The sequence below is a fragment of the Trifolium pratense genome, linkage group LG7 (genome assembly GCF_020283565.1).
Source record: "Trifolium pratense cultivar HEN17-A07 linkage group LG7, ARS_RC_1.1, whole genome shotgun sequence".
NCBI lineage: Eukaryota > Viridiplantae > Streptophyta > Magnoliopsida > Fabales > Fabaceae > Trifolium > Trifolium pratense.
In genome coordinates, this window is record NC_060065.1 from 44564459 (window position 1) to 44586569 (window position 22111).

The 22111-nt window shown below is 32.2% G+C and overlaps 2 protein-coding genes and 1 pseudogene across 3 annotated transcripts; 2 read left to right on the forward strand and 1 right to left on the reverse strand.

Annotated features, from left to right (window-relative positions):
* Nucleotides 1-1959: 1959 nt before the first annotated feature.
* Nucleotides 1960-7693, forward strand: LOC123895224 (ADP-ribosylation factor GTPase-activating protein AGD5-like). Of its 2 annotated transcripts, XM_045945459.1 has the most exons (11): nt 1960-2263; nt 3319-3377; nt 3570-3660; nt 4525-4579; nt 4711-4801; nt 4894-5119; nt 5440-5665; nt 6091-6266; nt 6409-6642; nt 6734-6792; nt 7323-7693. In XM_045945459.1, the coding sequence occupies exons 1-11, from the start codon at nt 2213-2215 to the stop codon at nt 7474-7476; spliced, it is 1422 nt and encodes a 473-aa protein (XP_045801415.1). In that variant the 5' UTR covers nt 1960-2212; the 3' UTR covers nt 7477-7693. The 2 variants fall into 2 exon arrangements, with proteins under 2 accessions (XP_045801415.1, XP_045801416.1); XM_045945460.1 differs by lacking the exon at nt 1960-2263 and having other exon boundaries at nt 3325-3420.
* A 6020-nt stretch (nt 7694-13713) lies between these two features.
* On the forward strand, nt 13714-15288 carry LOC123895226 (annotated as a pseudogene).
* Nucleotides 15289-17829: 2541 nt separating this feature from the next.
* Nucleotides 17830-22051, reverse strand: LOC123895227. Its single transcript, XM_045945461.1, has 3 exons — nt 21871-22051; nt 21684-21738; nt 17830-18185 (listed from the first exon to the last, which is right to left on the reverse strand). The coding sequence occupies exons 1-3, from the start codon at nt 21953-21955 to the stop codon at nt 18023-18025; spliced, it is 303 nt and encodes a 100-aa protein (XP_045801417.1). The 5' UTR covers nt 21956-22051; the 3' UTR covers nt 17830-18022.
* Between the last annotated feature and the right edge of the window lie 60 nt (nt 22052-22111).

Consider the following 22111-nt stretch of genomic DNA (forward strand, 5'->3'; position numbering starts at 1 on the left):
TTAAAGAGTTTTTTGGGACAAATAGAGCAATTTTTGGTATTAACCGACTTTAATAAACTAATAACAGACTAATATAAAGACTAATTAAGTGAAATAGAAAGGCTAACTAATTGAAGAAAAATCTAGCTAACTATTTATATTCTTAACATAAACCCCTCTAAAGAAATACTTTTTCTCAAAATATAAGTATTTATGCAATTTATTATGTTATTAACATAACATTTTTTTTTGTAAATTATAGAAAAATAAGCAAGTAAATTAGATGTACGTTGATAAAGAAATAATCAATATAGTTAAAAATTTAAAGAATGTCTTATAAAAAGGCATAAAAAATTCTTAAAAGGGTTTTATATTTAAGACGAAGTAATATTTCTTAATAATATCCCCCTTTCAAATTTGACTTGGGGCTAGTAAATCATAAAATGAGTAAATTTGAGGGGTCAAAATCACATAGTTAAATTATAAGGGGCCGAACTCGTACAATTGATAAATTTGGGGTGTCAAAAGTGCATTTAAGAAAGAAAAAAAATAATTAAGGATAATTTTGTAAATTAATTCATAATTCCAATTTTTCAACTTTTTTTTAAACCTTTTTAAACTTTTCTTTCTCATATTTTCATTTGCTATATATTTGTGGAGGGAGTGAATGTTTTCAAACGAGTGATACTCTTTTAAGCATCCTTCCTCAAACACTCACAAATACATTCCTTTACTTGCTGAGAAAGAAACAAATATGGCCAAAAAGAATAAGAGAAAAAACAAGAACAAGAACGTTGCCGGAGCTCCACCGGAAAACCCCATTTCCAGCTCACCACCACCGTCACCTGTTCCCTCCGAGGAAACCATCATTCCCAACATTGCTGAAGTTGAAAAAGAAGCCTTTGATTTTGCCACTGCCGTTAGTTCCTTATTCATTTCTATATTGTTTTGGATTCTCTTTCTGGGTTTTGCTTTTCATGGTTTCTAGTTTCATAAAGTCTTAATCTTTTCTTCAAATCATTGTTATTGAATTAATCAGGCGTTTAAGAAGCACCGTTTTGACAGAGATGTTGCTGAGGAGATGAAGAATGAGTTTGATAACAGATATGGCCCTACTTGGCATTGCATCGTCGGTCGCGATTTTGGTAATTAATCCTTTCTTTGATTTTTATCACTTGGAGTTAGTTAATCTGTGCTTATCAAGTTAATTAGTTCTTGTTTGTTAGTTAAATTATGATTATGATATTAATTAGTTCTTCTTTATGTTTATGGATGACACATTTAGTTTACAATTGAAATGCATTCATGGACTTTTGCATTTTTTTTGCAGGCTATTTTATAAATCATGAAACAAACTGCTACATTCGTTTCCAAGTGGGTCTGAAAAATGTTTTACTTTTTAAAAGTGGATAAATAGCTATATGAATTTGTGATGATGGTGGCAAAGTTGACAAGAATTGTGATTATGCTGCTGTGTTGGTGTTAGTTAACTTAACTCCATCATCATGTATTAATTGATCCACTAGCTGAAACCTTGCTCTTTGCAGGACATACTTGATTCTTGTGGTTTTGCTTGTATATTTGATTTTGAGATCATGTCATGTAAATAAACTAAGTTTTCAAATATGAAAATGAATCCAAGAGTTATTAGACTGAATAGTTATTCTATGAAGAGAGACACTTTACATTGTGAAACACCACACACAATACTAACTTGTCGACATCGAAAATAATTTGAGAAAACATAATTATTGAATATAATCACATGTGCCGATGTATTGTGTTAGTGTCGAATATCGGGACCCAGATTCCGTGCAGTCGAAGTTTTCGTGCAGTTATGCAGTCGGTCACTTTATGGCCGTCCGATCAAGATTTATTTAAACTGTCTGATCGTGATCGGACGACTATCAAGTGACTATGCTGAAATTCGAATGCACATTCCCGAATATTGACATGTAAATGAATTTGTGATGATTAACTAAGCGTGTGGGCCAAAAAAACCAAAGGTGACAGACAAATTAAATGAAAATGAAATACTAAAAAGAGTCAAAGAGTGAGTGCGGTATGAATTTGCGAATCACTATTTTGTTCCCATTTAATAATAATATTAATAATACTCCTTCCTACTCCAACTCCACTTTCAGAAAGAGAACGCTAAAAGACCAATTTGACCTTCGATCTTCTTCTTCTTCTTCTTCCTCTCTCCGATTTGACTCTTCTTCAATCCATCATCATGAACGGAAAAGCCAACGTTACCAAAGAACTTAACGCAAAGCACAAGAAGGTTTTCTTTTCATTAACCCTTCGATTTCAATCCATCATCGTCAATTTGTTTTCATCGCTAAAATTTCAACTATAACTGTTTCATTTTTTATTTTATTTATAGTTTATAATTATAATATTATGTATTGTAATGTTATATGATTTCACTGGAGGGATAGTTTTTCTGTGAATTTGATCTGCTTTGTTACTCAATTCTGATCATGTTCGTTTATTCATAGTTGATTCATTGATTTATAGTGTTGCTTTCACTTTGTTGGGATTTATCAATCAATTAGGATAGTTTGCAATTTTTTGTCACCGTTAGTTATTTCATCGAAAATAACGAATACCAGTTGGTTCAGTGGTGATTGACGCTGAAATATTCATAAAGTTAGAAAGATCTATTTGAGAGTGTCTTACAGAGTCAACCACTAATTTAGTGGTTTACTCAAGATTATCTGGTTATTGGGATTCTTCAAAATATGTCCTTTTTCCAGATGTTATGAGTTCCACATTCAGGAGTCTCGCCTAATACATTAGGCGTATGTATAAGTCTACGGGGTCTCCTATTTAATGACTAATCTTTTAGGATGGACTCTCTGGGCTTATATATTCATAACACCGGAAAATTCTAAACTGTTTTTTCATATGACCAGATGAATGGTTTTCAGTCATATATATTGATGACAAGAAAGTATAAAACATTGCAAGGATTTTCTGTACTTTTAAAAAATTTGCATTGTTTTGTTTAATTCATAGTTTGAGTGGAAAAGGATTAAACTTTACCTGTATGTATCTTATAAGTTATTCATATTTGGTTTTCCTTACATGAAGATCGATCCAGTTTAATAGGTTGGGAACAAGTTTACCTTGCAGTCACAAATATCTTAATTCTTTATAGTTTATGCATGATTCTGAGTAACATGTATTTGAGATCTTGATTCCTCTCAACATATGCACTACAATGATTTAAATTCTGTCCTTTCATTGAACGTGTTTGTTTTTTAACTTGTCACATCTTCTGTTTCCCTTTTCTCTTTGGCTTACATCTTTTCTCTTTTTACTTAACATATGTAGATACTGGAAGGACTTCTTAAACTACCAGAGAATCGGGAATGTGCTGACTGCAAAGCTAAGTATGTATCTGTCTGGGTCTGAATGATGCTATCCGGATCTCATGTCAGTAGCAACTGTTAAACCAATTACCTAGCAATAGATACAAATTGGTTCATGCAATGTGGATAGCCTTTTTATTTTTTCATTTCCAGGATTTTATTTTTATTATTATTCAGTGTGCACTCAACTTTCTATGATAATTTACTGTGCAGAGCTCCAAGATGGGCTAGTGTAAATCTTGGCATCTTTATATGCATGCAGTGTTCAGGAATACATCGAAGTTTGGGGGTACATATATCAAAGGTGATGCTATGCTCCTTTAGTCCTTGTGGAATGTCTGTCATACTGTGAAATATCAAAAGTGGTGGAGATTTGTGGGTTTACTTATAATGTTGATGCTAAAATAATTTTAGTTAAATCTATAGTAAAAATTTCATAAGTGGGTAATTGTATATTATGGTGATGGTAATGGTGTTTGTAATTATTGTTATGTGTCTAGTTGAATGTGTTGATTTTCATACTTAATAATTTTGATAGGCACTGTAACTTTTGTATCATGCTTATTTAAAACCCTTGCTAGTAACAAGAAACAGATAGTTTGTAAATGTGAGTATCATTTTCCTTCTTTAACAGGAAATTGGCATCTTTTTTTCTTTTTCATCTGTATATTATGAGACAACCCCACCTAGTGAGGGATGACATAGTTATATTGCATATTTATAGGTAAGTTGTGCTTATGAGTCAACTCCACCTAGTGAGGGAAGACATGGTTATTGCATATTTATAGGTAAGTTGTGCTGCTGTAGGGCATTCTCTTGTTAATTTATAGTAGGGCTGTAGGGCATTCACTTATTAATTTATAGTAGTACTGAGGTTATTTTATACTGCGACTCTGGCAGTGTTTATGGAGATTAGTTTTAAGTTTTACTCTGATGAGTAGTAGGCTGACAATAGCTTATTGTTAGAGAAGTTGTTCAATATGGTTTTATTGCTTTTCCATTTAAAATCAAATATTAGTATTGACTTAAGTTGACGTGAGAATTACTGAAGTATGGTATCTTCGTCCTAAATGTTTGCTTTTTATAGTAATTAAAGACTGTTTCTATTAAGTTCCAATTACTTCTGCGATTCCTTTATTGTATATTAACGTAATGGCTTGCCTTTCAGGTTCGTTCTGCAACTCTTGACACTTGGCTTCCGGAGCAAGTTGCATTCATCCAATGTAAGTGAGTTTGAAATTTGAATGGTCATGAATCATGATCTTGTTATTGTAGTTAATTTGAACTTTGTTGATGTATGTTAGTTATATAATCAACTCATTATTTTAGAATTTCTTGTTTTGGTCCCGTTCAGCAATGGGAAACGAGAGAGCAAATAGTTACTGGGAAGCAGAATTACCTCCAAATTACGATAGAGTTGGAATTGAAAATTTCATTCGTGCAAAGTATGTATGATGATAAACACTTAGTTTCAATTACATATACTGTATGCATCTTCTTTTCTACACCTGGTTTCAATTATTGCATTTACTTAAAGGTATGAAGACAAGAGATGGGTTTCAAGGGATGGGAATCCGAAAACACCTTCTGGACTGCGTGAAGATAAATCTCCTTCACATTTGCAGAGGCCTGCGGAAAAAAGTGGGCATAGTTATGCCACTGTTCACGAGAATACTTTTGAGGAAAGGAAGAAAATCCAGCCATCAAATGCAGTTCCTGCTACAAGACGTAGGGTTCCTGCTCCTCGCAAAGTACCGGAGCAGGTAATTGCTTTTTTGCATGTGAACCGTTTTTTTCCTTATTCTGATTTGACATGTATGTTACATTACATGTGTATTTCATTTATAATGCATGTTAATGTCATGAAATACTACTTCTTTTGGCACTAGAATTAATATTGGAGGGGAAAATACAGAGTTTTATATTTAAAATATTTTGCATATGATAGATAAATAATATATTATATTGTTATGAGCAATTGATATTCTAGTTTTTTTATCAAGGAAAACTTCCTCCTTTTTCTACTTGAAATTTTGAGATTATTATAATTTATTGTGGTATGAAATAATCATTTTGTAAACAGGTAACTCCTGCTACCCAACCTCAGCACACTGAGAAAGTGGAACCCGTTGCCCCACAACAACCAGCTGAAACTTCAAAGCCGGCTACAGACACAGCTCAAAGTACCCCTCCCAAAGTAGACTATGCTACAGACCTTTTCAACATGTTATCTATGGATGACCAAAATGAAAATGGCTCCAAAGCAGCTGGTGCTACTACTGATGATATTAACTGGGCAGGTTTTCAGTGTATGTCTGTGTCCTTAAAAACGAAAAGGGAAAAACACACACTCTACTTTAGCACAATAATATTTTGCTCGACATTTTGTTTTGGAAGATTTGGAGATGCCTCTATTGTGTTGTGAAGAACTTGGGCCTGTTTACTTTGAGAATACGCTGTGTTTTCTTTTTTGTATTTAGTTCTAATTTCAAAATGTCACTTTGTTTTCAACCTATTTTCTGTTTTAAAATATTTGTGCATAAAACACTAAATAGAAAAGAAAAGAAAAAAATATACTGTTTTTAGTGTTTCAATACAAATATTTGAAAATAGGAAACAAATTGAAAGCAGTGACAATTTTGTTGTTAAAAATGAAAAAACTAAAATGAAACAAAATATTTTCTTAAAGTTAGTGAACTCAAAGATTGTAATTTTATTATTATAATTGTTTCAGCTGCTGTGGAGGGGTCAACAACCGAGAAGACTGGCCCACCAAACCCAGTTGAGAGTACTCAGTATGCACCTGGAATTGAGGATCTATTTAAAGATTCAATTTCTTTGACACCAAGTTTAGCTCCAGCAAAACCACAGAAAGATGTGAAAAATGATATAATGAGCCTCTTTGAGAAGGTATGAATCAATGTTTCAATAGGTTTGTGTAAGATTGTGGAATTACTTTTTGTTTGAAACTTGGTTTGCTTGTCTTCTTTTTTACGCAAGTCTTATTTATTAAATATATATAAATTCTTCTATTCCTGTTGGATATCTGCAGAGCAATATAGTATCTCCATTTTCAATGCATCAACAACAGCTTGCCATGCTAGCACAGCAGCAGTCTCTTCTGATGGCTGCTGCAGCTAAATCTACTGGTGTGGATCACAAGTATCCAACTGGCATACAACAACCGAGTCCCAATGTTTCTGTTCAAAATTGGCCGGCTACTGGATTGCCGATATCTGGAGTAATGCCCATGGGTGCTCAGGGAGATATGCAGAAACTTATGCAGGTAAATGACTCGAGCAAGCCAGAAATTTATATTGATTCATGATATGTTTCTGTGGCCAGCAACTGACTTATTTCTTACCTCTCTGGATCAGACTAGAAACATGACTCCAGCTATTCCAGCAGGGAACTCTGTTCAATATCCACCATCTGGGTATGTCATTAGTTAGCGTTTTTATAGACAACTAAAACAACTTAATGTCAAATCGGATGACTAAGGAATTTGAATATATTACCTCCACTCCACAGAATTCAGATTAACCCTGGATTGTCAAAAATAGATCGTCGGTCGATCATGATTTTTCATTACTTGCATTTTCATTTCAATTGAATCAAACGCTACTTTTGCTGCTACCACACCACACACGTGCTGATATGATTTTTATTTTTTTTGTGGAGAGGATGTGCTGATATGAAATTAATTTGAAAAGCAAAGATATTTTGTTTGAACAGCTTCCCATTAATTTACCAGATTATAGCTTTTATTAATGAAAACCATCTTATAAACAGGGCATTAATCTACAAACTGCCTGAAAATGACTTGCATCAATTCAACTTATTTAGATGTTATGTTATTATTTGTTCTTCTATCTTGTTACTTCTTTCTACATCATCTCTATTGCATTTTCTGTCCGATAACCTTCCATCTTGATTGTAGTATTAACAAGTTTCCATCTGTTACAGTTTCTATGGTATGGGACAAGTTGGTCCAGTCAATGGTATGATGACAATGGGAGCTAATAAACCTCAATCAACTCCAGTGTCGTCAACCACTTCCAAGTCTGCGAAGGAATATGATTTTTCATCCTTAACACAAGGGATGTTTGCGAAACAATGATCGGTTTGTTGAACATTGCTGGCTGTCATGTAGCATAATAGAAAGATTAGATGAAAATTACAGGAACTGCACTTTCTTTTTCAATTTTTCCCTTGGCCAATCCGTGGGTTGTAAACCATTTGTGTAGAGCTAGTTCAGTTTTTACCACTCCTCTTGGGTGATTTATTCATTCATCTGAAGGTGTATTCACTTTTTACATTAAAAATGATCTTTATTATATAATCCTTTCTTTGCTTTTAACTATATTACTCTAATAGTAGTTCCCTCTTGACCAAAACTATATTAAAATGTTCAAATAAAAAAATTATATATGTTTTTTTGGTCAAGACATCGAAAACAAAAAATTTAAAAGTTTGAAAGCAATTTTTCAATCCTACTAAAAATATAATTTTTAGGAGGATGAACTTAAGTTTAGTTTTTTCTTTTTAAGTCACATACAATATTTTAAGTTCAAAAACAAAAAATTTAGAAGTTTGAAAGCAATTTTTAGTATAGGATTGAAAATAAAAACTGATATATTTAAAAGGACAAAATACATTTAACTCTTTATAGTATTATACTCTCTACGTTCCTTTTTATTTGTTGTTTTAGAAAGAAAATTTTGTTTCGAATTATTTGTCGTTTTGATAATTTAAGGTTATATTTTGTCTATTATAGCCTTCTTTCAGTAAAACTAATTAATGTTATTATGTTATAATTTAATAGTTGAAACAACTCATTCTTCAACATGTTTACGATGATTTAGTATGTTATTAGTATAATTTAATATTTCAGCTTTTAAATTAAGTTAAAATTTTAAATTATTGATGCAGTATAATATTATATAAGTATATATATGTCTTGTATATAAATTTTATATTATTTTAATATATGTCGTGTATATAAATTAACAATAACTTGCATATGAGTCAGTTTTGATTCTGCATAAATCTACTAATCATTCCCTCACTAGTAATATGTTAATCCTCTTAAAAGAATTTTTCAATACACATGTTAATACTCATGAGAAATAGTAAAATTCAAAGGCAATCATATTAATTCTAGAGATAATTGTCCGCCACGTATACATATTAAAACAAATTTAACTTCAAAACCATATAAATTTTAGAAAGGGTTAGTGATACTTATCTCTTTAAATTTTTGTGACAAAGGCAATATCCCATTCTCTTAAAATTTGCAGCACAAATACATCATAAATCGAACTTAAAAATTGTGAGATCTTGTGTTGGGGGAATACTGCAAATGACTTGAAAAAGAAGATGATGAAGAACATGATGAACATTGTATATAAATTCCAAAGAATAATGCTAACAACACACTATTTAACAAACACACTCCAACACACTCTCTTTTATTGGTTGAAATTCACATGGGTCCCATAAAAAAATATGGACCCATATAACTTTTATGGGACCCATATAAATTTTAACCAATAGAAGAGAGTGTGTTAGAGTGTGTTTGTTAAAGAGTGTGTTGCTAGCACTCCTCAAATTCCAAAGTACCCCCACCAGTTTATACAAACCGGATACAAATGGGTTAACCGACAAATCATCTTCAGATACTTTGAAAACTTTGACATGGATTGCACACACATATCAAGTATATCAATAGTTTACAGAATAAAGTTCTTCGATTCCTCTCTGCATTAGACAAATGAAGAAATGACTTAGATATTTTAATTTCCGAAACTCATGATTATATGTCCTTTTCTGCCTCATGTCTCGATCTATTTATAGAAAAACTTATACCAAATAATAAAGGAACACAACTCGAAAGATTTTTAAAAATGTAAATTTGCATTTCAAATTAATCATTGCAATTTTTCAAATATATTTTGGAAATTCTCCGACACAAAGTCACGAGTGCAACGGGTTGGATTTTCAATGATGTATATTCTATCCTTGCATGAATTGTTTTTGAGAGCCCATTCGTCATTGCCTTAATTTGTTGGTAGTATATATCTACTTCTTCACATTTTCAATTTACCAAATCAATACGACAACGATATCTGACTTTGGTGCAATCATATATATGATAAGAGATAAATTTCACAACCATCATCTACGGTCGTGGTCCTTTCTAATATATGCCTTAAGTAACTAAATGTTGAAATATATATTGCCTTAAATTACAAGGTAGTATTTAGTTCTTCGGCACAAAAATTAGGCCACATATGTTATTAGTAAAACTTTTTTTTATCATCATATTAATATGAAGATTTCACCGATCATTACGCTGAACTTAGTTGAGAGGACTATATATGTTTTAATTTTCACAACTGTAATTGAGAGATGACTGGAACTATGTCAGAACCGACCCCAAATCAGATTAGATGATCCAGTAGACCGAATACTGATCATGGTAGGAAAAAAAAACAAAATTCCCACTGCGGATTAGTGATAAATGTTTATCAGAATAATCATACCAATTTAAAATCCATAACCTTTTACACCTTAACATATTTAACCCTTAGATAATCAGTTGAGTTACACATCCTAATTGAGGTTGGTACTTGCTTGATAGTATGCCACAAGTTCAAATGAAATGCAACCACATATATGAAAGTGTGCTTATGTCGGAAATGGATCATGTGCAGTCAATTTTCAATGCAGTCATTTTATAGCCGTCCGATGACAATCTGACGGTTTAGATAAATACAGTTAATAAATACAGTTTTAAATCATGACCGTCTGATCTTGATCGGACGGCTGTAAATCAGGTGACTGCACGACTGCACCAAAAATTTGAATGCATGGAATCCTGGTCCGCTTATGTCGCATTCTATGAATTTTGTTTTGGTTAGTGAAACAGAAAATCTAGTGGACCCTAACTTAATTTGTCAATGGTTGGCGATTGGGATTGTTATTAACCATTCATTATATATACACAATCCCTTTTGAGTTTTGACCGTAGAAAGTACTAGTAGTATCAAACATGTGATCACTTATCACCCTGGACATATTTTTTCAATGCAAGGATATGATTAAGAATGGATTTCGTCGACATTAACATTACGTGTTTAATAACTTATTCGATATATACGGTAAGACTAGTACTAGTATACTAGCTAGCTAAGAACGAACTTAAGTTTTTCATTTTATAATAACATATGCAATATATTGATGGCTTTGGCTAACATGCACAAGTGCACCATATGATGCACGGTGCACAAGTTAGCGTGTTCATTATATCGAATACGAATTTTACAAAATCTATCATTGGATTGAAAGTTTATCATATAGATCATTCAGAAAAAAAATTTGAAAAAATTGAAAATCATTTGATATGTTATTGAGACTCGTCAAAATTAACGGTTTATAAATTTTTATTAAATACCGTTAATCTTTATGAGTCTCAATAACATATCAAATGATTTTTAATTTTTTTAAATTTTTTTACGAATGATCTATATGATATAAACTTTCAATCCAACGGTGGATTTTGTAAAATTCGTATTCGATATAATGAAAACGCTAACTTGTGCACCATGCACCATATGGTGCACTTGTGCATGTTAGAACTTGTGCATGTAATTAATGCATGCAAAACAATTACGTATACTACTAATATTCATCATCATATATTGGAAAATATTGTAAATAGTCAATTGTTTTGAGCTAATTAGGGTTAAAGAAGTGGAAAAGACGTTAAAATATAGGGATTCGAATTAACTTTGATGAAGGAGAAAATGTATTAATATAGGAATGAAGTATTCAAAAAGTTTAATATATCATCATATGATTTTATCTAAGAAAAGTAACTTATATATATGTCATATTATTTTATTTTTTTTCATTTCTTAATTAATTGGTTAGAAAAATCATCGGCGCTCTTCACCAATACATATTTCGTTAAAAATAGCTTATGATCCCTATGCAAACAGCTTATGCAATATAAATTAGATTTTATGTTATTTTATAAGTTCACACTAGTGAAAATTGTATTTTTATAATCTATTTTATCATAAACTACATTGACAAACTTATAATATATAAAAATTGCATAAGTTGTTTGCATCAAGTAGTTCTAATCCCCTCCCAATTACAGTTATGAGAGATCGAACTGTGGTTCTCGTTATCAAGTTAGCGTCAATCATCATTGAATCAATTAAGTTGTAAATTTTAGTGTTAGATTATTATTTCATCTACAGAAAAAGAAAATGACAGAATTAATTTTGGTGGCTAGTGTGTAAATGCAATGGATAATCTCTCACACTAGTCAAACTAGTTCCCATTAAATTCAACTGGTCGGTGCGGTGGGCTTATTAGTAGGCCACATGAAAATCAGGCCCGCAAGAGCTGCAATAGAATCCATCAACTATCCATTTGCTTGCTTTGCTACCGCACCAACTTCAACGGTCATATTCTCTAGCCGTTGCTACCCTCTCACCTAATAAAATAAAGATTAAATGCTTCTCACACACTTACACCATCCAGCTCATTCTCAAAAGGAAAAATATTTTCATCAGTTGATAGGAAGGAACATGGTTCGATCCCTGCAATTACGAACAAGAAATGGCTAAAATCACTTGATACCAGAACTGACTTCGAACTGGATTAAATTGGTGAAAGGGAAAAAAAAGAATATTTCTCATTATTAAACGAGGAAAAAAAACTAAAACATCGAGTTCAAGTTTTAACAAACAATTCTGAATTCAATTTTTTATGAAAATAATTCTTGATTAGATTTTATTTATATAATAAACTAAACTCATACTTGTTCTCATTAGAAATCTAAAATTCCCACGTGAAGTAACTAAAATCTAACTAGAAATTATTCTCGCTAGAAATTAAACTCGAATTCAGGAATTCATAAGCACTTTGTTAACATGCATGAGTCTCTAGATACAAAATTTAATCGATTAAATTAAGATTTTGTTTGGTAGAAGAGAAAAAGATAAATAAAAATACGAAAATCAATGCATGCACTTAGATTAAAATTAGTCCAAATATATAAATTGATTTTCGTATTTTTATTTCTCGGTTCTCTTTTTCCCTCCTATCAAACAAAGAGAATAAATTATTAATGCAGTGATAATTTAGTACGGATTGTGATAAGTATAGTACTATTAATAGAAAGCATGATGATGTGGGTGTTGATTTGATTTTGCTGCGTTCAATGTGGCACCGGTGTCTTTCATCGTCACGTCTCGTGGGAATTTTTTCTATTTTAAAAAGCTTAGCTCCAAAGTTAAGCAAACAACTCAATCAATGAAACCGATCGATTTAATTAACCGTCCCCATGCATTACCTACTTCTAATCTAATTGTTGCAACTAATAGTGATTAGTACTCCAATTTTGTTTTTATTTTTTGGAAAGCCAAATCTAATTTGAATTACCAATATAAATATAAAGGAAAATTATATGGACTTTTCTTAAAAGGTCTTTTGAAATAAGTGGTTCCTTTCAATAACGCTTTAACAATTTTAGATATCAAACGATTTTAGATTTTTGTAAAATTTAACATGGATGATCTATACGATATAAGTTTTCAATCCAACGGTGGATTCTGTAAAATTTGTATTCGTTAAAGCGTTATTGAGCGGTGTAACATTACTCAAATGTTACACCGGTATAATTTGATCCCTCCTATATATATATATATATATATATATATATATATATATTAAAGATATTTTATATTTATTTTAATTTCTACTTCTTTTCTACTTAATCTATTATTATCTTTAGATTTACATAATTGAAATAATGTAACTACATCTCACCCTCATTATGTTTACATTTAGTTCTTCTATGATTTGTTGCATTATATACGAGTGTTGAACTATTTAAAATTTAATTAGTAATTTTTGGATAATGAAGTTTTAAATGGAAACAAAGTTTCAACCTAACCCATAATAACCGATCCGTTTCACCCACCACTTACACGACCAACACCCAAATAAACTGACAATATAGACGGTCAAAAGTGTGTTTTAATTAAATAGTTACGATTTTTATCGAATTGATAATTTTTAACCCGAACTCGACCGAAATCGACCGATGATCATCCCTCCTTGTCATCTTCCTACCAAACTTTAAATTGCTAAAATCCATTTTTTTTTGTTTAAATGAAGGGTTGGCACAAAAGTTAAGGAAACAAAAAAACTTTATTATTTTTGTACTGGCCCTAAAGTGAGACCATACATTTTTGTAACACTTTCTCCCTAATTTTTCCTTTACACGCTTCATCAAACGGTCAAGATTTCTCATCACACTTAGCTTATAAATACCCTTCTCCCTTCTCTCTCAAACCTTCTAACAGTATCACACACCACAGAACTAAGGTAAGTTCAATTCATCACTATTCCAAAAAAACAGAGAAAAAAATAAATAAAAATGAAAATGAATTTTCTATCACTGAAACTGATTCTAATCTCTTCTGCAATTTTATCAACTGCAATGGCGTTGAAACTCACAGTACCAATCGTTTCACATTTCATCCTCAACGAAGCTCCAACTATCTGGAACTTCATCCTTTCTTGCTTCACACCACCTTACCTCTATCTTCTCCTCAACCTCATCATCCTCACAATCGTCGTTACTTCCAAATTTCACAATCACCACCACCATTCCCGCCGGAGGAGCTATCTCCGGTTCAGATCCCTGTACCGGAGCCAGTTCAGATCTCGGAAATAACCACGCTAACGAACTACAACGGCTTCGTTGAAGAAGGATTCGGTTATGAAATGAAAACTGATGAAACAGTTGTTGTAGGTAACGAATCTAACGATTCTGTTGTTTCCGGCGTTGATGAGAATACTCCGACGAAAATAACGGTTGTTGAAGATGAGGATTCTGTTGTTACTCCGATTTTTAAGAAGAACTCGTCGGAGTTTTCGTTTAACGATGAGAACGAGAAACCGCCGGTTTCTTCTAGGTTCAGTCACCGGAAAACCGTTAGATCAAGTCCAGAAGGTACCGTCACGTAACCGTTTCTCTCTCTTCTCTCTCTCTGTCTCTAGTTTTGTAACCGTTTTTTTTGTTTCTAATTTTTGAAATTTGAAAATTATTAATTATTATTTATTAATTAATTGAGGAAAAAGAAAACTGAAATTCGAAATTGTTGTGTTATATTATAGGAGGGAAGGTGAATGCGTTGAGAGTGACGAAGATGAAGAAGCAAGAAACATTGGAGAGTACATGGAAGACGATAACGGAAGGGAGAGCAATGCCGTTAAATCGGCATTTGAAAAAATCCGAGACGTTTGAAACGCAACCGCGTCGTAACGGCGTGCCGTTAGCGGATTTGAACGGTGGATTAGGAGGTGGAGGCGGTGTTCAGGCGATGAAAATATCGGAGACATTTTCCGCAAGGGAGAAGAGTGTTTCTCCGGGATCCGGTGGGAAAATGAGGAAAGAATCGTCACTGAGTCAAGATGAGTTGAATCGGCGAGTTGAAGCGTTTATTAACAAGTTTAATATGGAGATGAGGTTGCAGAGGCAAGAATCGTTGAGACAGTATCGGGAGATGAATGGTAGAGTTTGCTGACGTGGCAGATATGATATGATCCAACGGTCGTATTTTTTTTGGGGAAAAGGGAAAGTTGATGGTGGAATTTGCTGACGTGGCAGATATTATCCAACGGTTCAATTTTCTTGGGAAATGGAATAGTGAATGAACAGTGAACAAAAGTTTTATTTATTTTTGGTAATGTTGCAGTTGGTTTAATGAGAAAAAAATAATTGAAACATATAATAAGGTTTTTTGTTATGTTTTTTGAAGGATATAATTCAATTTCCTTCAACTGGATTTTTTAGTTCTTTATGATGTTAATAGAGTTCTTTGCTTGGTGATGCAATTTTGTGCTACATGATTTTCTTGATAATAGGGTATTCGAATTATTTTCTTGTTTGTAAAAAATACAAAAATGATTTATGATTTTTAATCTATAACAATATATAAAGGGGATAAGGGAGTTTGAGCTGGATTTTTTTTGGTCCATTTTGCCCTTAACTTCCTTTATGGTTTTTTAATTATTCCATAATTGCCCTTAACTTCCTCTTTTTTTTTTTATGGTTTTTTCATTTATATATATTCTATACTATAATCTATAACAATATATAAAGGGGATAAGGGAGTTTCAGAATTGGTATGAGAGAGAGAGTGGACAATCAAATTCGTTTGTTGTCCAACAAATTTAACCTCAAATTTGTATAATGAAAATAAACAGCTTAAATAGTAAGAACAATAGAAGTAAACTTTGAATTCATTATACTATTTTTTTTTATAATAATTCATTATACTATTTAGTAACTATAGAATTTACTTAAGTTTGAGAATCACTTCCTTCCAACATTGTCAAATTTAAGTAACTTTTATCAAGTAAATTTTTTGGTAACATGCATCGAATAAATAAAGTTTAATTTAACATACCAATCATTAATTGATTCAATAGTGATTGACGTTGAACTTGATAAGAAGGACAACGATTCGATCCCTCGTAACTATAATCTAGAAGGTGTTGGAATCACTTGATGTCAGAACTGACCCTCAAACCAGATTATGCGGTCAAGTGACATGGATACTTAAAAAAAAAAATTCAATTTAACATAACTATGATATTGGACTTTAATGAGCCCCTAGAATGTAGCGTTCGCAAGAATTTGAATTCGATTTTTTTTTTTTTTGGCTTTCACCACCAGTTTAATCTGGTTCGGGGATCAGTTCTGGCATCAAGTGGTTTCAGTCCCCTCCCGATCGCAGTTGTGGGGAATCGAACTGCGGTCCTTCCTTCCTACCAAGTTTAGCGTCAATCACCACTGAACCAACTAACGATTAGTTAATTTGAATTCGATTCTTGTCTTTATGTCTAAACTAATGACATTATTGGTGCCAGTTTAATACACGTAACACTTCTGTTGTTTTAATCGAGCTGATTTCAATCAAGTTATTATCTCAATCATAAAAATAAAATTATCTATTAACTTATACTTACAACAACGATATAATTTAAAATTTTAAATTTAAATTTTATCTAAAATACAACTTTTTAAATTTCTAATTTTAAACTCTGACTAAAATTACCAATCTAAAATTGTTGCGCAGAGAATTAGGTGGTTAAAACATTTTTCTCACAAGTACTGCAAAACAAATCAAAACTTTAAAATGTAACCAAAAAAATCAAAACTTGAATGATACTAGTGTTTCGTGGGACAACATTTGTAAAGATATTCTTTTCTCTCTTCACATGTTCCCTCCATTAGCCACTGGTATTGTGGCTAATGTTCCTTCCATATTGAGGGCATATAGTCAAAATTCCTTGTATTGTGGGGGGTTGAAGAAGCTTGTGAATAGTTTCACAGTGAGCGCATATAGTAAAATTTAGACTTTTTTTTTTTTTGGGAAAAGCCAAAAGGAATTTATTAATGATATAAGACATAAGCTATGCCAAATACAAACCAAACAATTTAGTGTCATCTTTAAATAGGCAATAGTTACATTTTACAAATGAATACAAAGCCCAAATTACTTCCAAGGCTACACCTCAGGCGCAGATATAACACCAAAACATTGTAATGTAATTAAGCTCCCACTACAATAATTTCAAGGCTACAGAGCAGATTAAGCCGCATAAAAGAAATCAAGCTGCATTTCTAGTAAAATTTAGAACTAATTAGTAAAATGGTTTCTTAAAGATATTTTTTCTTTTACATTGGTCCCTTAAAAAAAGTCTGAATAGATCTCTTAAAGATAAAAAGATTCGAATAGGTCCCTTAAAGACATATTCGTTAATCAGTTTGGTCATATTCAGACCTTTTTTTAAGGATCAAACTGATTAACGGAGATGTTTTTAAGGGACCTATTCGAATCTTTTTTTCCTTTAAGGGATCAATCTGAAACCAAAAATATTTTTAACGGACCATTTTACTAATTAAGCCTAAAATTTATCATATTATTATGGCTCTACCAGATAATAAATACATTTATGATGATGTCATGTCATATCTTCGAGTAATTTGAGTACTAATCTAACCAAATTGGTCTTATCTACTAGCGTTACATTACAAACATTCTGAGATCATACATAAGACATAATGAATTGCATTTATTTGAGTAGTTGAGGATCATGCTTATTTATGGATGAACTTTGGGGGGATAGAGAGTTATCCAGCAAAATAAAGGACACCTCACAGCATCACCCAACAAGAAACTTGTCATTAGGGAAATTTGTGGTTGGTTTAGATTGATATTGAAGTAACACGTACACGTTCAAACCAAAGATTAAAATAAGCATCCTTATAAAAATCTGATTTTTTATCTATTCATTTAGCGATAATATAAGCATGTGGATGGCTGTGAATTAATTGAACACCCAAAACTAAAAAAACTATAACTTTTCATTTTCAATGAAAATATAATGAACAAAACTCTACCATAAGAATAAGGATGTAACAATATTCGAAGATTCGATCTTAAAAAACACTTGGCCTAAACAAATAACTGAATTTAGGTAAACTAAATTACAAAATGTGTATACTCGCCGCATGCAACATAAAGTATCATATTTTAATCAGTGATGATATGAGCCATCCAGCTAGTTATTTATTCATAGAGTGTTTTGGCAGATAGAACTCTACTTTTTTTGTTGTCATGCTTTGAAACTTTCTCAGCAGACTTCTCATTTGCAGATATAGCCTTTGCAATTTTCTTCATCTTTCGAGCATTTTTTGATCTCTTCATAGGTCTTCCATTCTGCTTCACCTTCCTGTTTCAGAAGAGGTCCATAATAAAAAAGAAGCAATTTAGAACAAGCTGTATTGAAAGCAAAGAAGCTTGTATTTGAAAATGCGGTTAGAATGCAATACTAATCATCATGTAATTTCAATAAGTGTGAGTTGAGAGGAACTTAAGCATTACTATGTATTGCAAATGAATGGAAACAAAAAGCAGGTACGAAGTGTTTTCCCCACTTCAAAGTAGGTACAAAGCATATTACAGATGGGAAATTTCCGGTGATATGTTACAATATTTTGGAAATTCCTGTAATTGAAACTAGATGAACAATTCACAGGCAGTTTGAGGAAACCTGCGATTTCCCATACAACTATTATTTGACAAAAGATGACTTCTCTCGACCAAATTCTCCTATTAACAGACGCCCTACCAACTACTATTCCCCCTATTTTTAACCCTTTATTTGGCTTCCTCCTAACATCTATATCTTGCAACAACAATAAACTAGTTAAAGGGGAGACAGCAAATATTGCTTTAGATAACACTCTAATGGACACAGAAGGCAGAAAGGTTAAGATTTTGTCTTAAATAGTATGCATTACACGCAACTGTAATAAGCAAGAGGGAACCTGAATTTGTCAACAAAAAAAGAAGAGGGAAGCTGAATTGTGCCGAACATGAAAAAGGAATAAACATGATTCAACAGCTCTACATCCGTCAAAATATTGTGTTCACAAAGAATCAAACTCAATAGTCTATGCAAACTCGTGAAATGTCCATATATTTGACTTGTAAGAGTCTATTTAATTCCCAAAAAAATGTTTGAAATTTCTATGTGCTTAATATATTCAACATTCTAAGTTAGTAATAAAAAACAGCCACAACAACAAAGATGGGCGATACAATGGGACCGTACCCAAATACACAAATATTCATGGACAAATTCACAAATCACAGGATAGGTTTGAAACTCCACACACACAAAGTTCATAATCAATGGCTAAATTGATAGATCAAAATTACTAACGTGAAGGATGGCAGAAAGGGTTTCCCTTAATAGCACTATATTCAGATTCATAAGAGCTACTAGTAGGTTTCAAGTTAATAAGAGATTCAGAGTTAGAATCATTCACCCTGCTTCCGTCTGCAACACATCTACAATAGATCTGACCCTTCTCTAGACACCTCTATGGTGCGAGCTTTATAGCACCATGATGCCCTTTATTTAGGGTTATCCATTGTTATTTATTATTTATGTATTTTACGAAATCTTGGAGAATCTTATCTTATTTCAGCTTAGATATAGGAATAACTTATGAAAATGTTAGGCCTTTACGGGTATATTAAAAGCCATTCAGTGTAGTAAACAATGGAGACATTTATATTATTATATCATATAATTTTTCTTCATACAAAGTCTAGATATTTGATTTTGAGCAATACTGTGGTATAAAAGTACTCGAGGTTTATCAGAGGAATCTCTTCCGTAAGGAGTACTCAAATGATCTACATTGAACTCCCTATAAAACAATTGTATCTCATTGAAGATGAGTGCAAATGTAATAAAAAAAATAGTGCTTTTTGAGAAAGAAAAGAATTGTACATTTTGCTACCAAGACCACCAAGTCTTCCTCTGATTAATCATACAAACTGTACGCAAAAGTTATGATTCCCTTATAGTGATAATCGAATCAGATACTTGTTGATATTTGTGAACATTCTCTATCAGTGAAACTACCAAGCACCTCCCCTGTTAAGTGACCTACTTAGATTTGATCTTTCTATCATTCATATTTCAGACTTAAGGCAACAAATGCATTCTTTAAAGAATACACTTCTTTAAGATCTCGACAAACCAAGTAATTGAAAGAGAGTCTAGAAACTAACAACCAGTGCAAAAGTAACTCTGTGATTGAAGATACTGTTGTTTTGTCTTGTTGTTCATGCAAATTTAAAGTACAATGCCATTGCTATAATGGAAAAATGGCAGTAACATGTGAATGGTTGAACACAATTGTAGAAGGGACGAGGATCCAGATTTCCTATACCACGACACGTAGTCAACGGATCTCACCCGTTGGAGGAAGAATGAACAGCTCATATTCTATCTTCACCAGATTGGATTTAAAATAAAACTTAGAATATGGGGAGACATTGAAGGAAAGTTAACATTGATCCAAATCATAGATATGAAGCATAACATATTATTAAAACAACATCGATATTTAATTATTGTAACCGTGTACCTTGAATGCTTGATAAAAGAATCCATGGAGTGAGATTAAGAAGGTTCTTCTACCTCTATTGATGAGCAGTTACATATTTTAGTTTCTGTCAGAGTGTGTATTAACCTAATGGGATGGTTAATATATATGTTCATCAGTGGAGGTAGGGACCTCTCATTGGACTTAACTGAATGGTCCAACCCATCACGGTCAATTCAGAAACAAGAGCCCAATTATATAATTAATCAATATTAAGTGCTTAATAACAATAGACCATAATTTATATTAATAATAATTTCTAATAATTGATTATTGTCAACCCATAATTGATTAATTAAATAATTAATCCAACAATCTCCCACTTGGATGACAATAATCAATTACTAGAAATTATTATTAATATAAATTATGGTCTATTGCTATTAAACACTTAATATTGATGAATTATATAATTGGGCTCTTGTTTCTGAATTGACAGTTGGACCATTCAGTTAAGTCCAATGAAAGATCTCTGCCTCCACTGATGAGCATATATATTAACCATCCCATTAGGTTGATACACACTCTGACAGAAACTAAAATACGCAACTGCTCATCAGTAAGAGGTAGAAACACCTTCTCTGGATTCTTTTATCAAGCATTCAAGGTACACTGTTACAGTCATTAAATATCATGTTGTTAATAATATGCTATGCTTCATATCTATGATTTTGATCTCTGTTAAATTTCCTTCAATGACAATGCCCAAATCACCATCTAAACACAGAATTATTAATTAATATTCAACGACATCCGATAATCACTTGCGTAAATGGACGGTAATTATGTTGCACCAAATCAACCTTATTCCATTACGGGTCTGTTTGGATTGGCTTAACTGAGTTTATCTACTGGCATAAACACTTGTCAAACTGTTTGGAGAACTTACTAAAACAACTCATGACATGTTCATAAGCTTTTATCAGCTTATTTCCATAAGTAGATAGCCTACGAAAACAACTTATAGCTTATACAAAAACAATTTGACTTTATAATAACCTACAAATTAAGTTGTTTATCCAAACAGGGTCTATATTTCAATGATTTGGGAAAATGTTGACATCATTCACAAGTTTCCACCCACCAAAGCATTAAAAACACATAACAATTAACCTAATTATAACTAGGGTTTTAAAAAAATCCGCGACCGGGATTAACCACAATTAAACACCATTTTCTACAATATCAAGTATCACAATGTAATCAATCACCATTTAAAATTTAAAACCTTGCCTAAAACTATAAGGGCAATAAAGTAAACTTACAAATTGGTAGCACCAGCAACCTTGATTTTAGCTACTGATTCTGATGTGTCCATTGCTGCAAATAATAACAAAGTCTCAATCTTAAACCACGCAAAGAACAAAACAAAACAAAATTAAGAACTTCACAAAGTTAATAGTAATAATATAAAAAGCAGAGTGAAATATGAAATAAAAGGAAAATAAATACCTTGAGGTGCTTCCGAAACGACGATGTCGGTTGTGTCCATTGAAACGACACCGTTTTTCTTCTTCTTGTTCCTGTTTTTTGCCATAGTGACTGACGGGGAGAGAAGGAAGAACGGTGAAGCAGCAGAAAGGTTTGAAGCCGCTGCTGCTATTTTCTCAAATATTCATACACGGTGGCATTACTTTACTTTCTAGGGTACATTAAATTAATTAATTTTAATTTAATTGACAAAAAAAAAAAA

Bases quoted from the DNA above. Each gene is read 5' to 3' on its own strand.
- LOC123895224 (XM_045945459.1), top strand. From the start codon at position 2,213: ATGAACGGAAAAGCCAACGTTACCAAAGAACTTAACGCAAAGCACAAG. The intron at 4,802-4,893 runs GTATGTATGATG...ATTTACTTAAAG, and splicing joins GAAAATTTCATTCGTGCAAA to GTATGAAGACAAGAGATGGG. The intron at 6,267-6,408 runs GTATGAATCAAT...GGATATCTGCAG, and splicing joins TAATGAGCCTCTTTGAGAAG to AGCAATATAGTATCTCCATT.
- LOC123895227 (XM_045945461.1), bottom strand. From the start codon at position 21,955: ATGGCAAAAAACAGGAACAAGAAGAAGAAAAACGGTGTCGTTTCAATG. The intron at 21,739-21,870 runs GTATTTATTTTC...TATTATTTGCAG, and splicing joins CGTTTCGGAAGCACCTCAAG to CAATGGACACATCAGAATCA. The intron at 18,186-21,683 runs GTAAGTTTACTT...CTTCTGAAACAG, and splicing joins GTTGCTGGTGCTACCAATTT to GAAGGTGAAGCAGAATGGAA.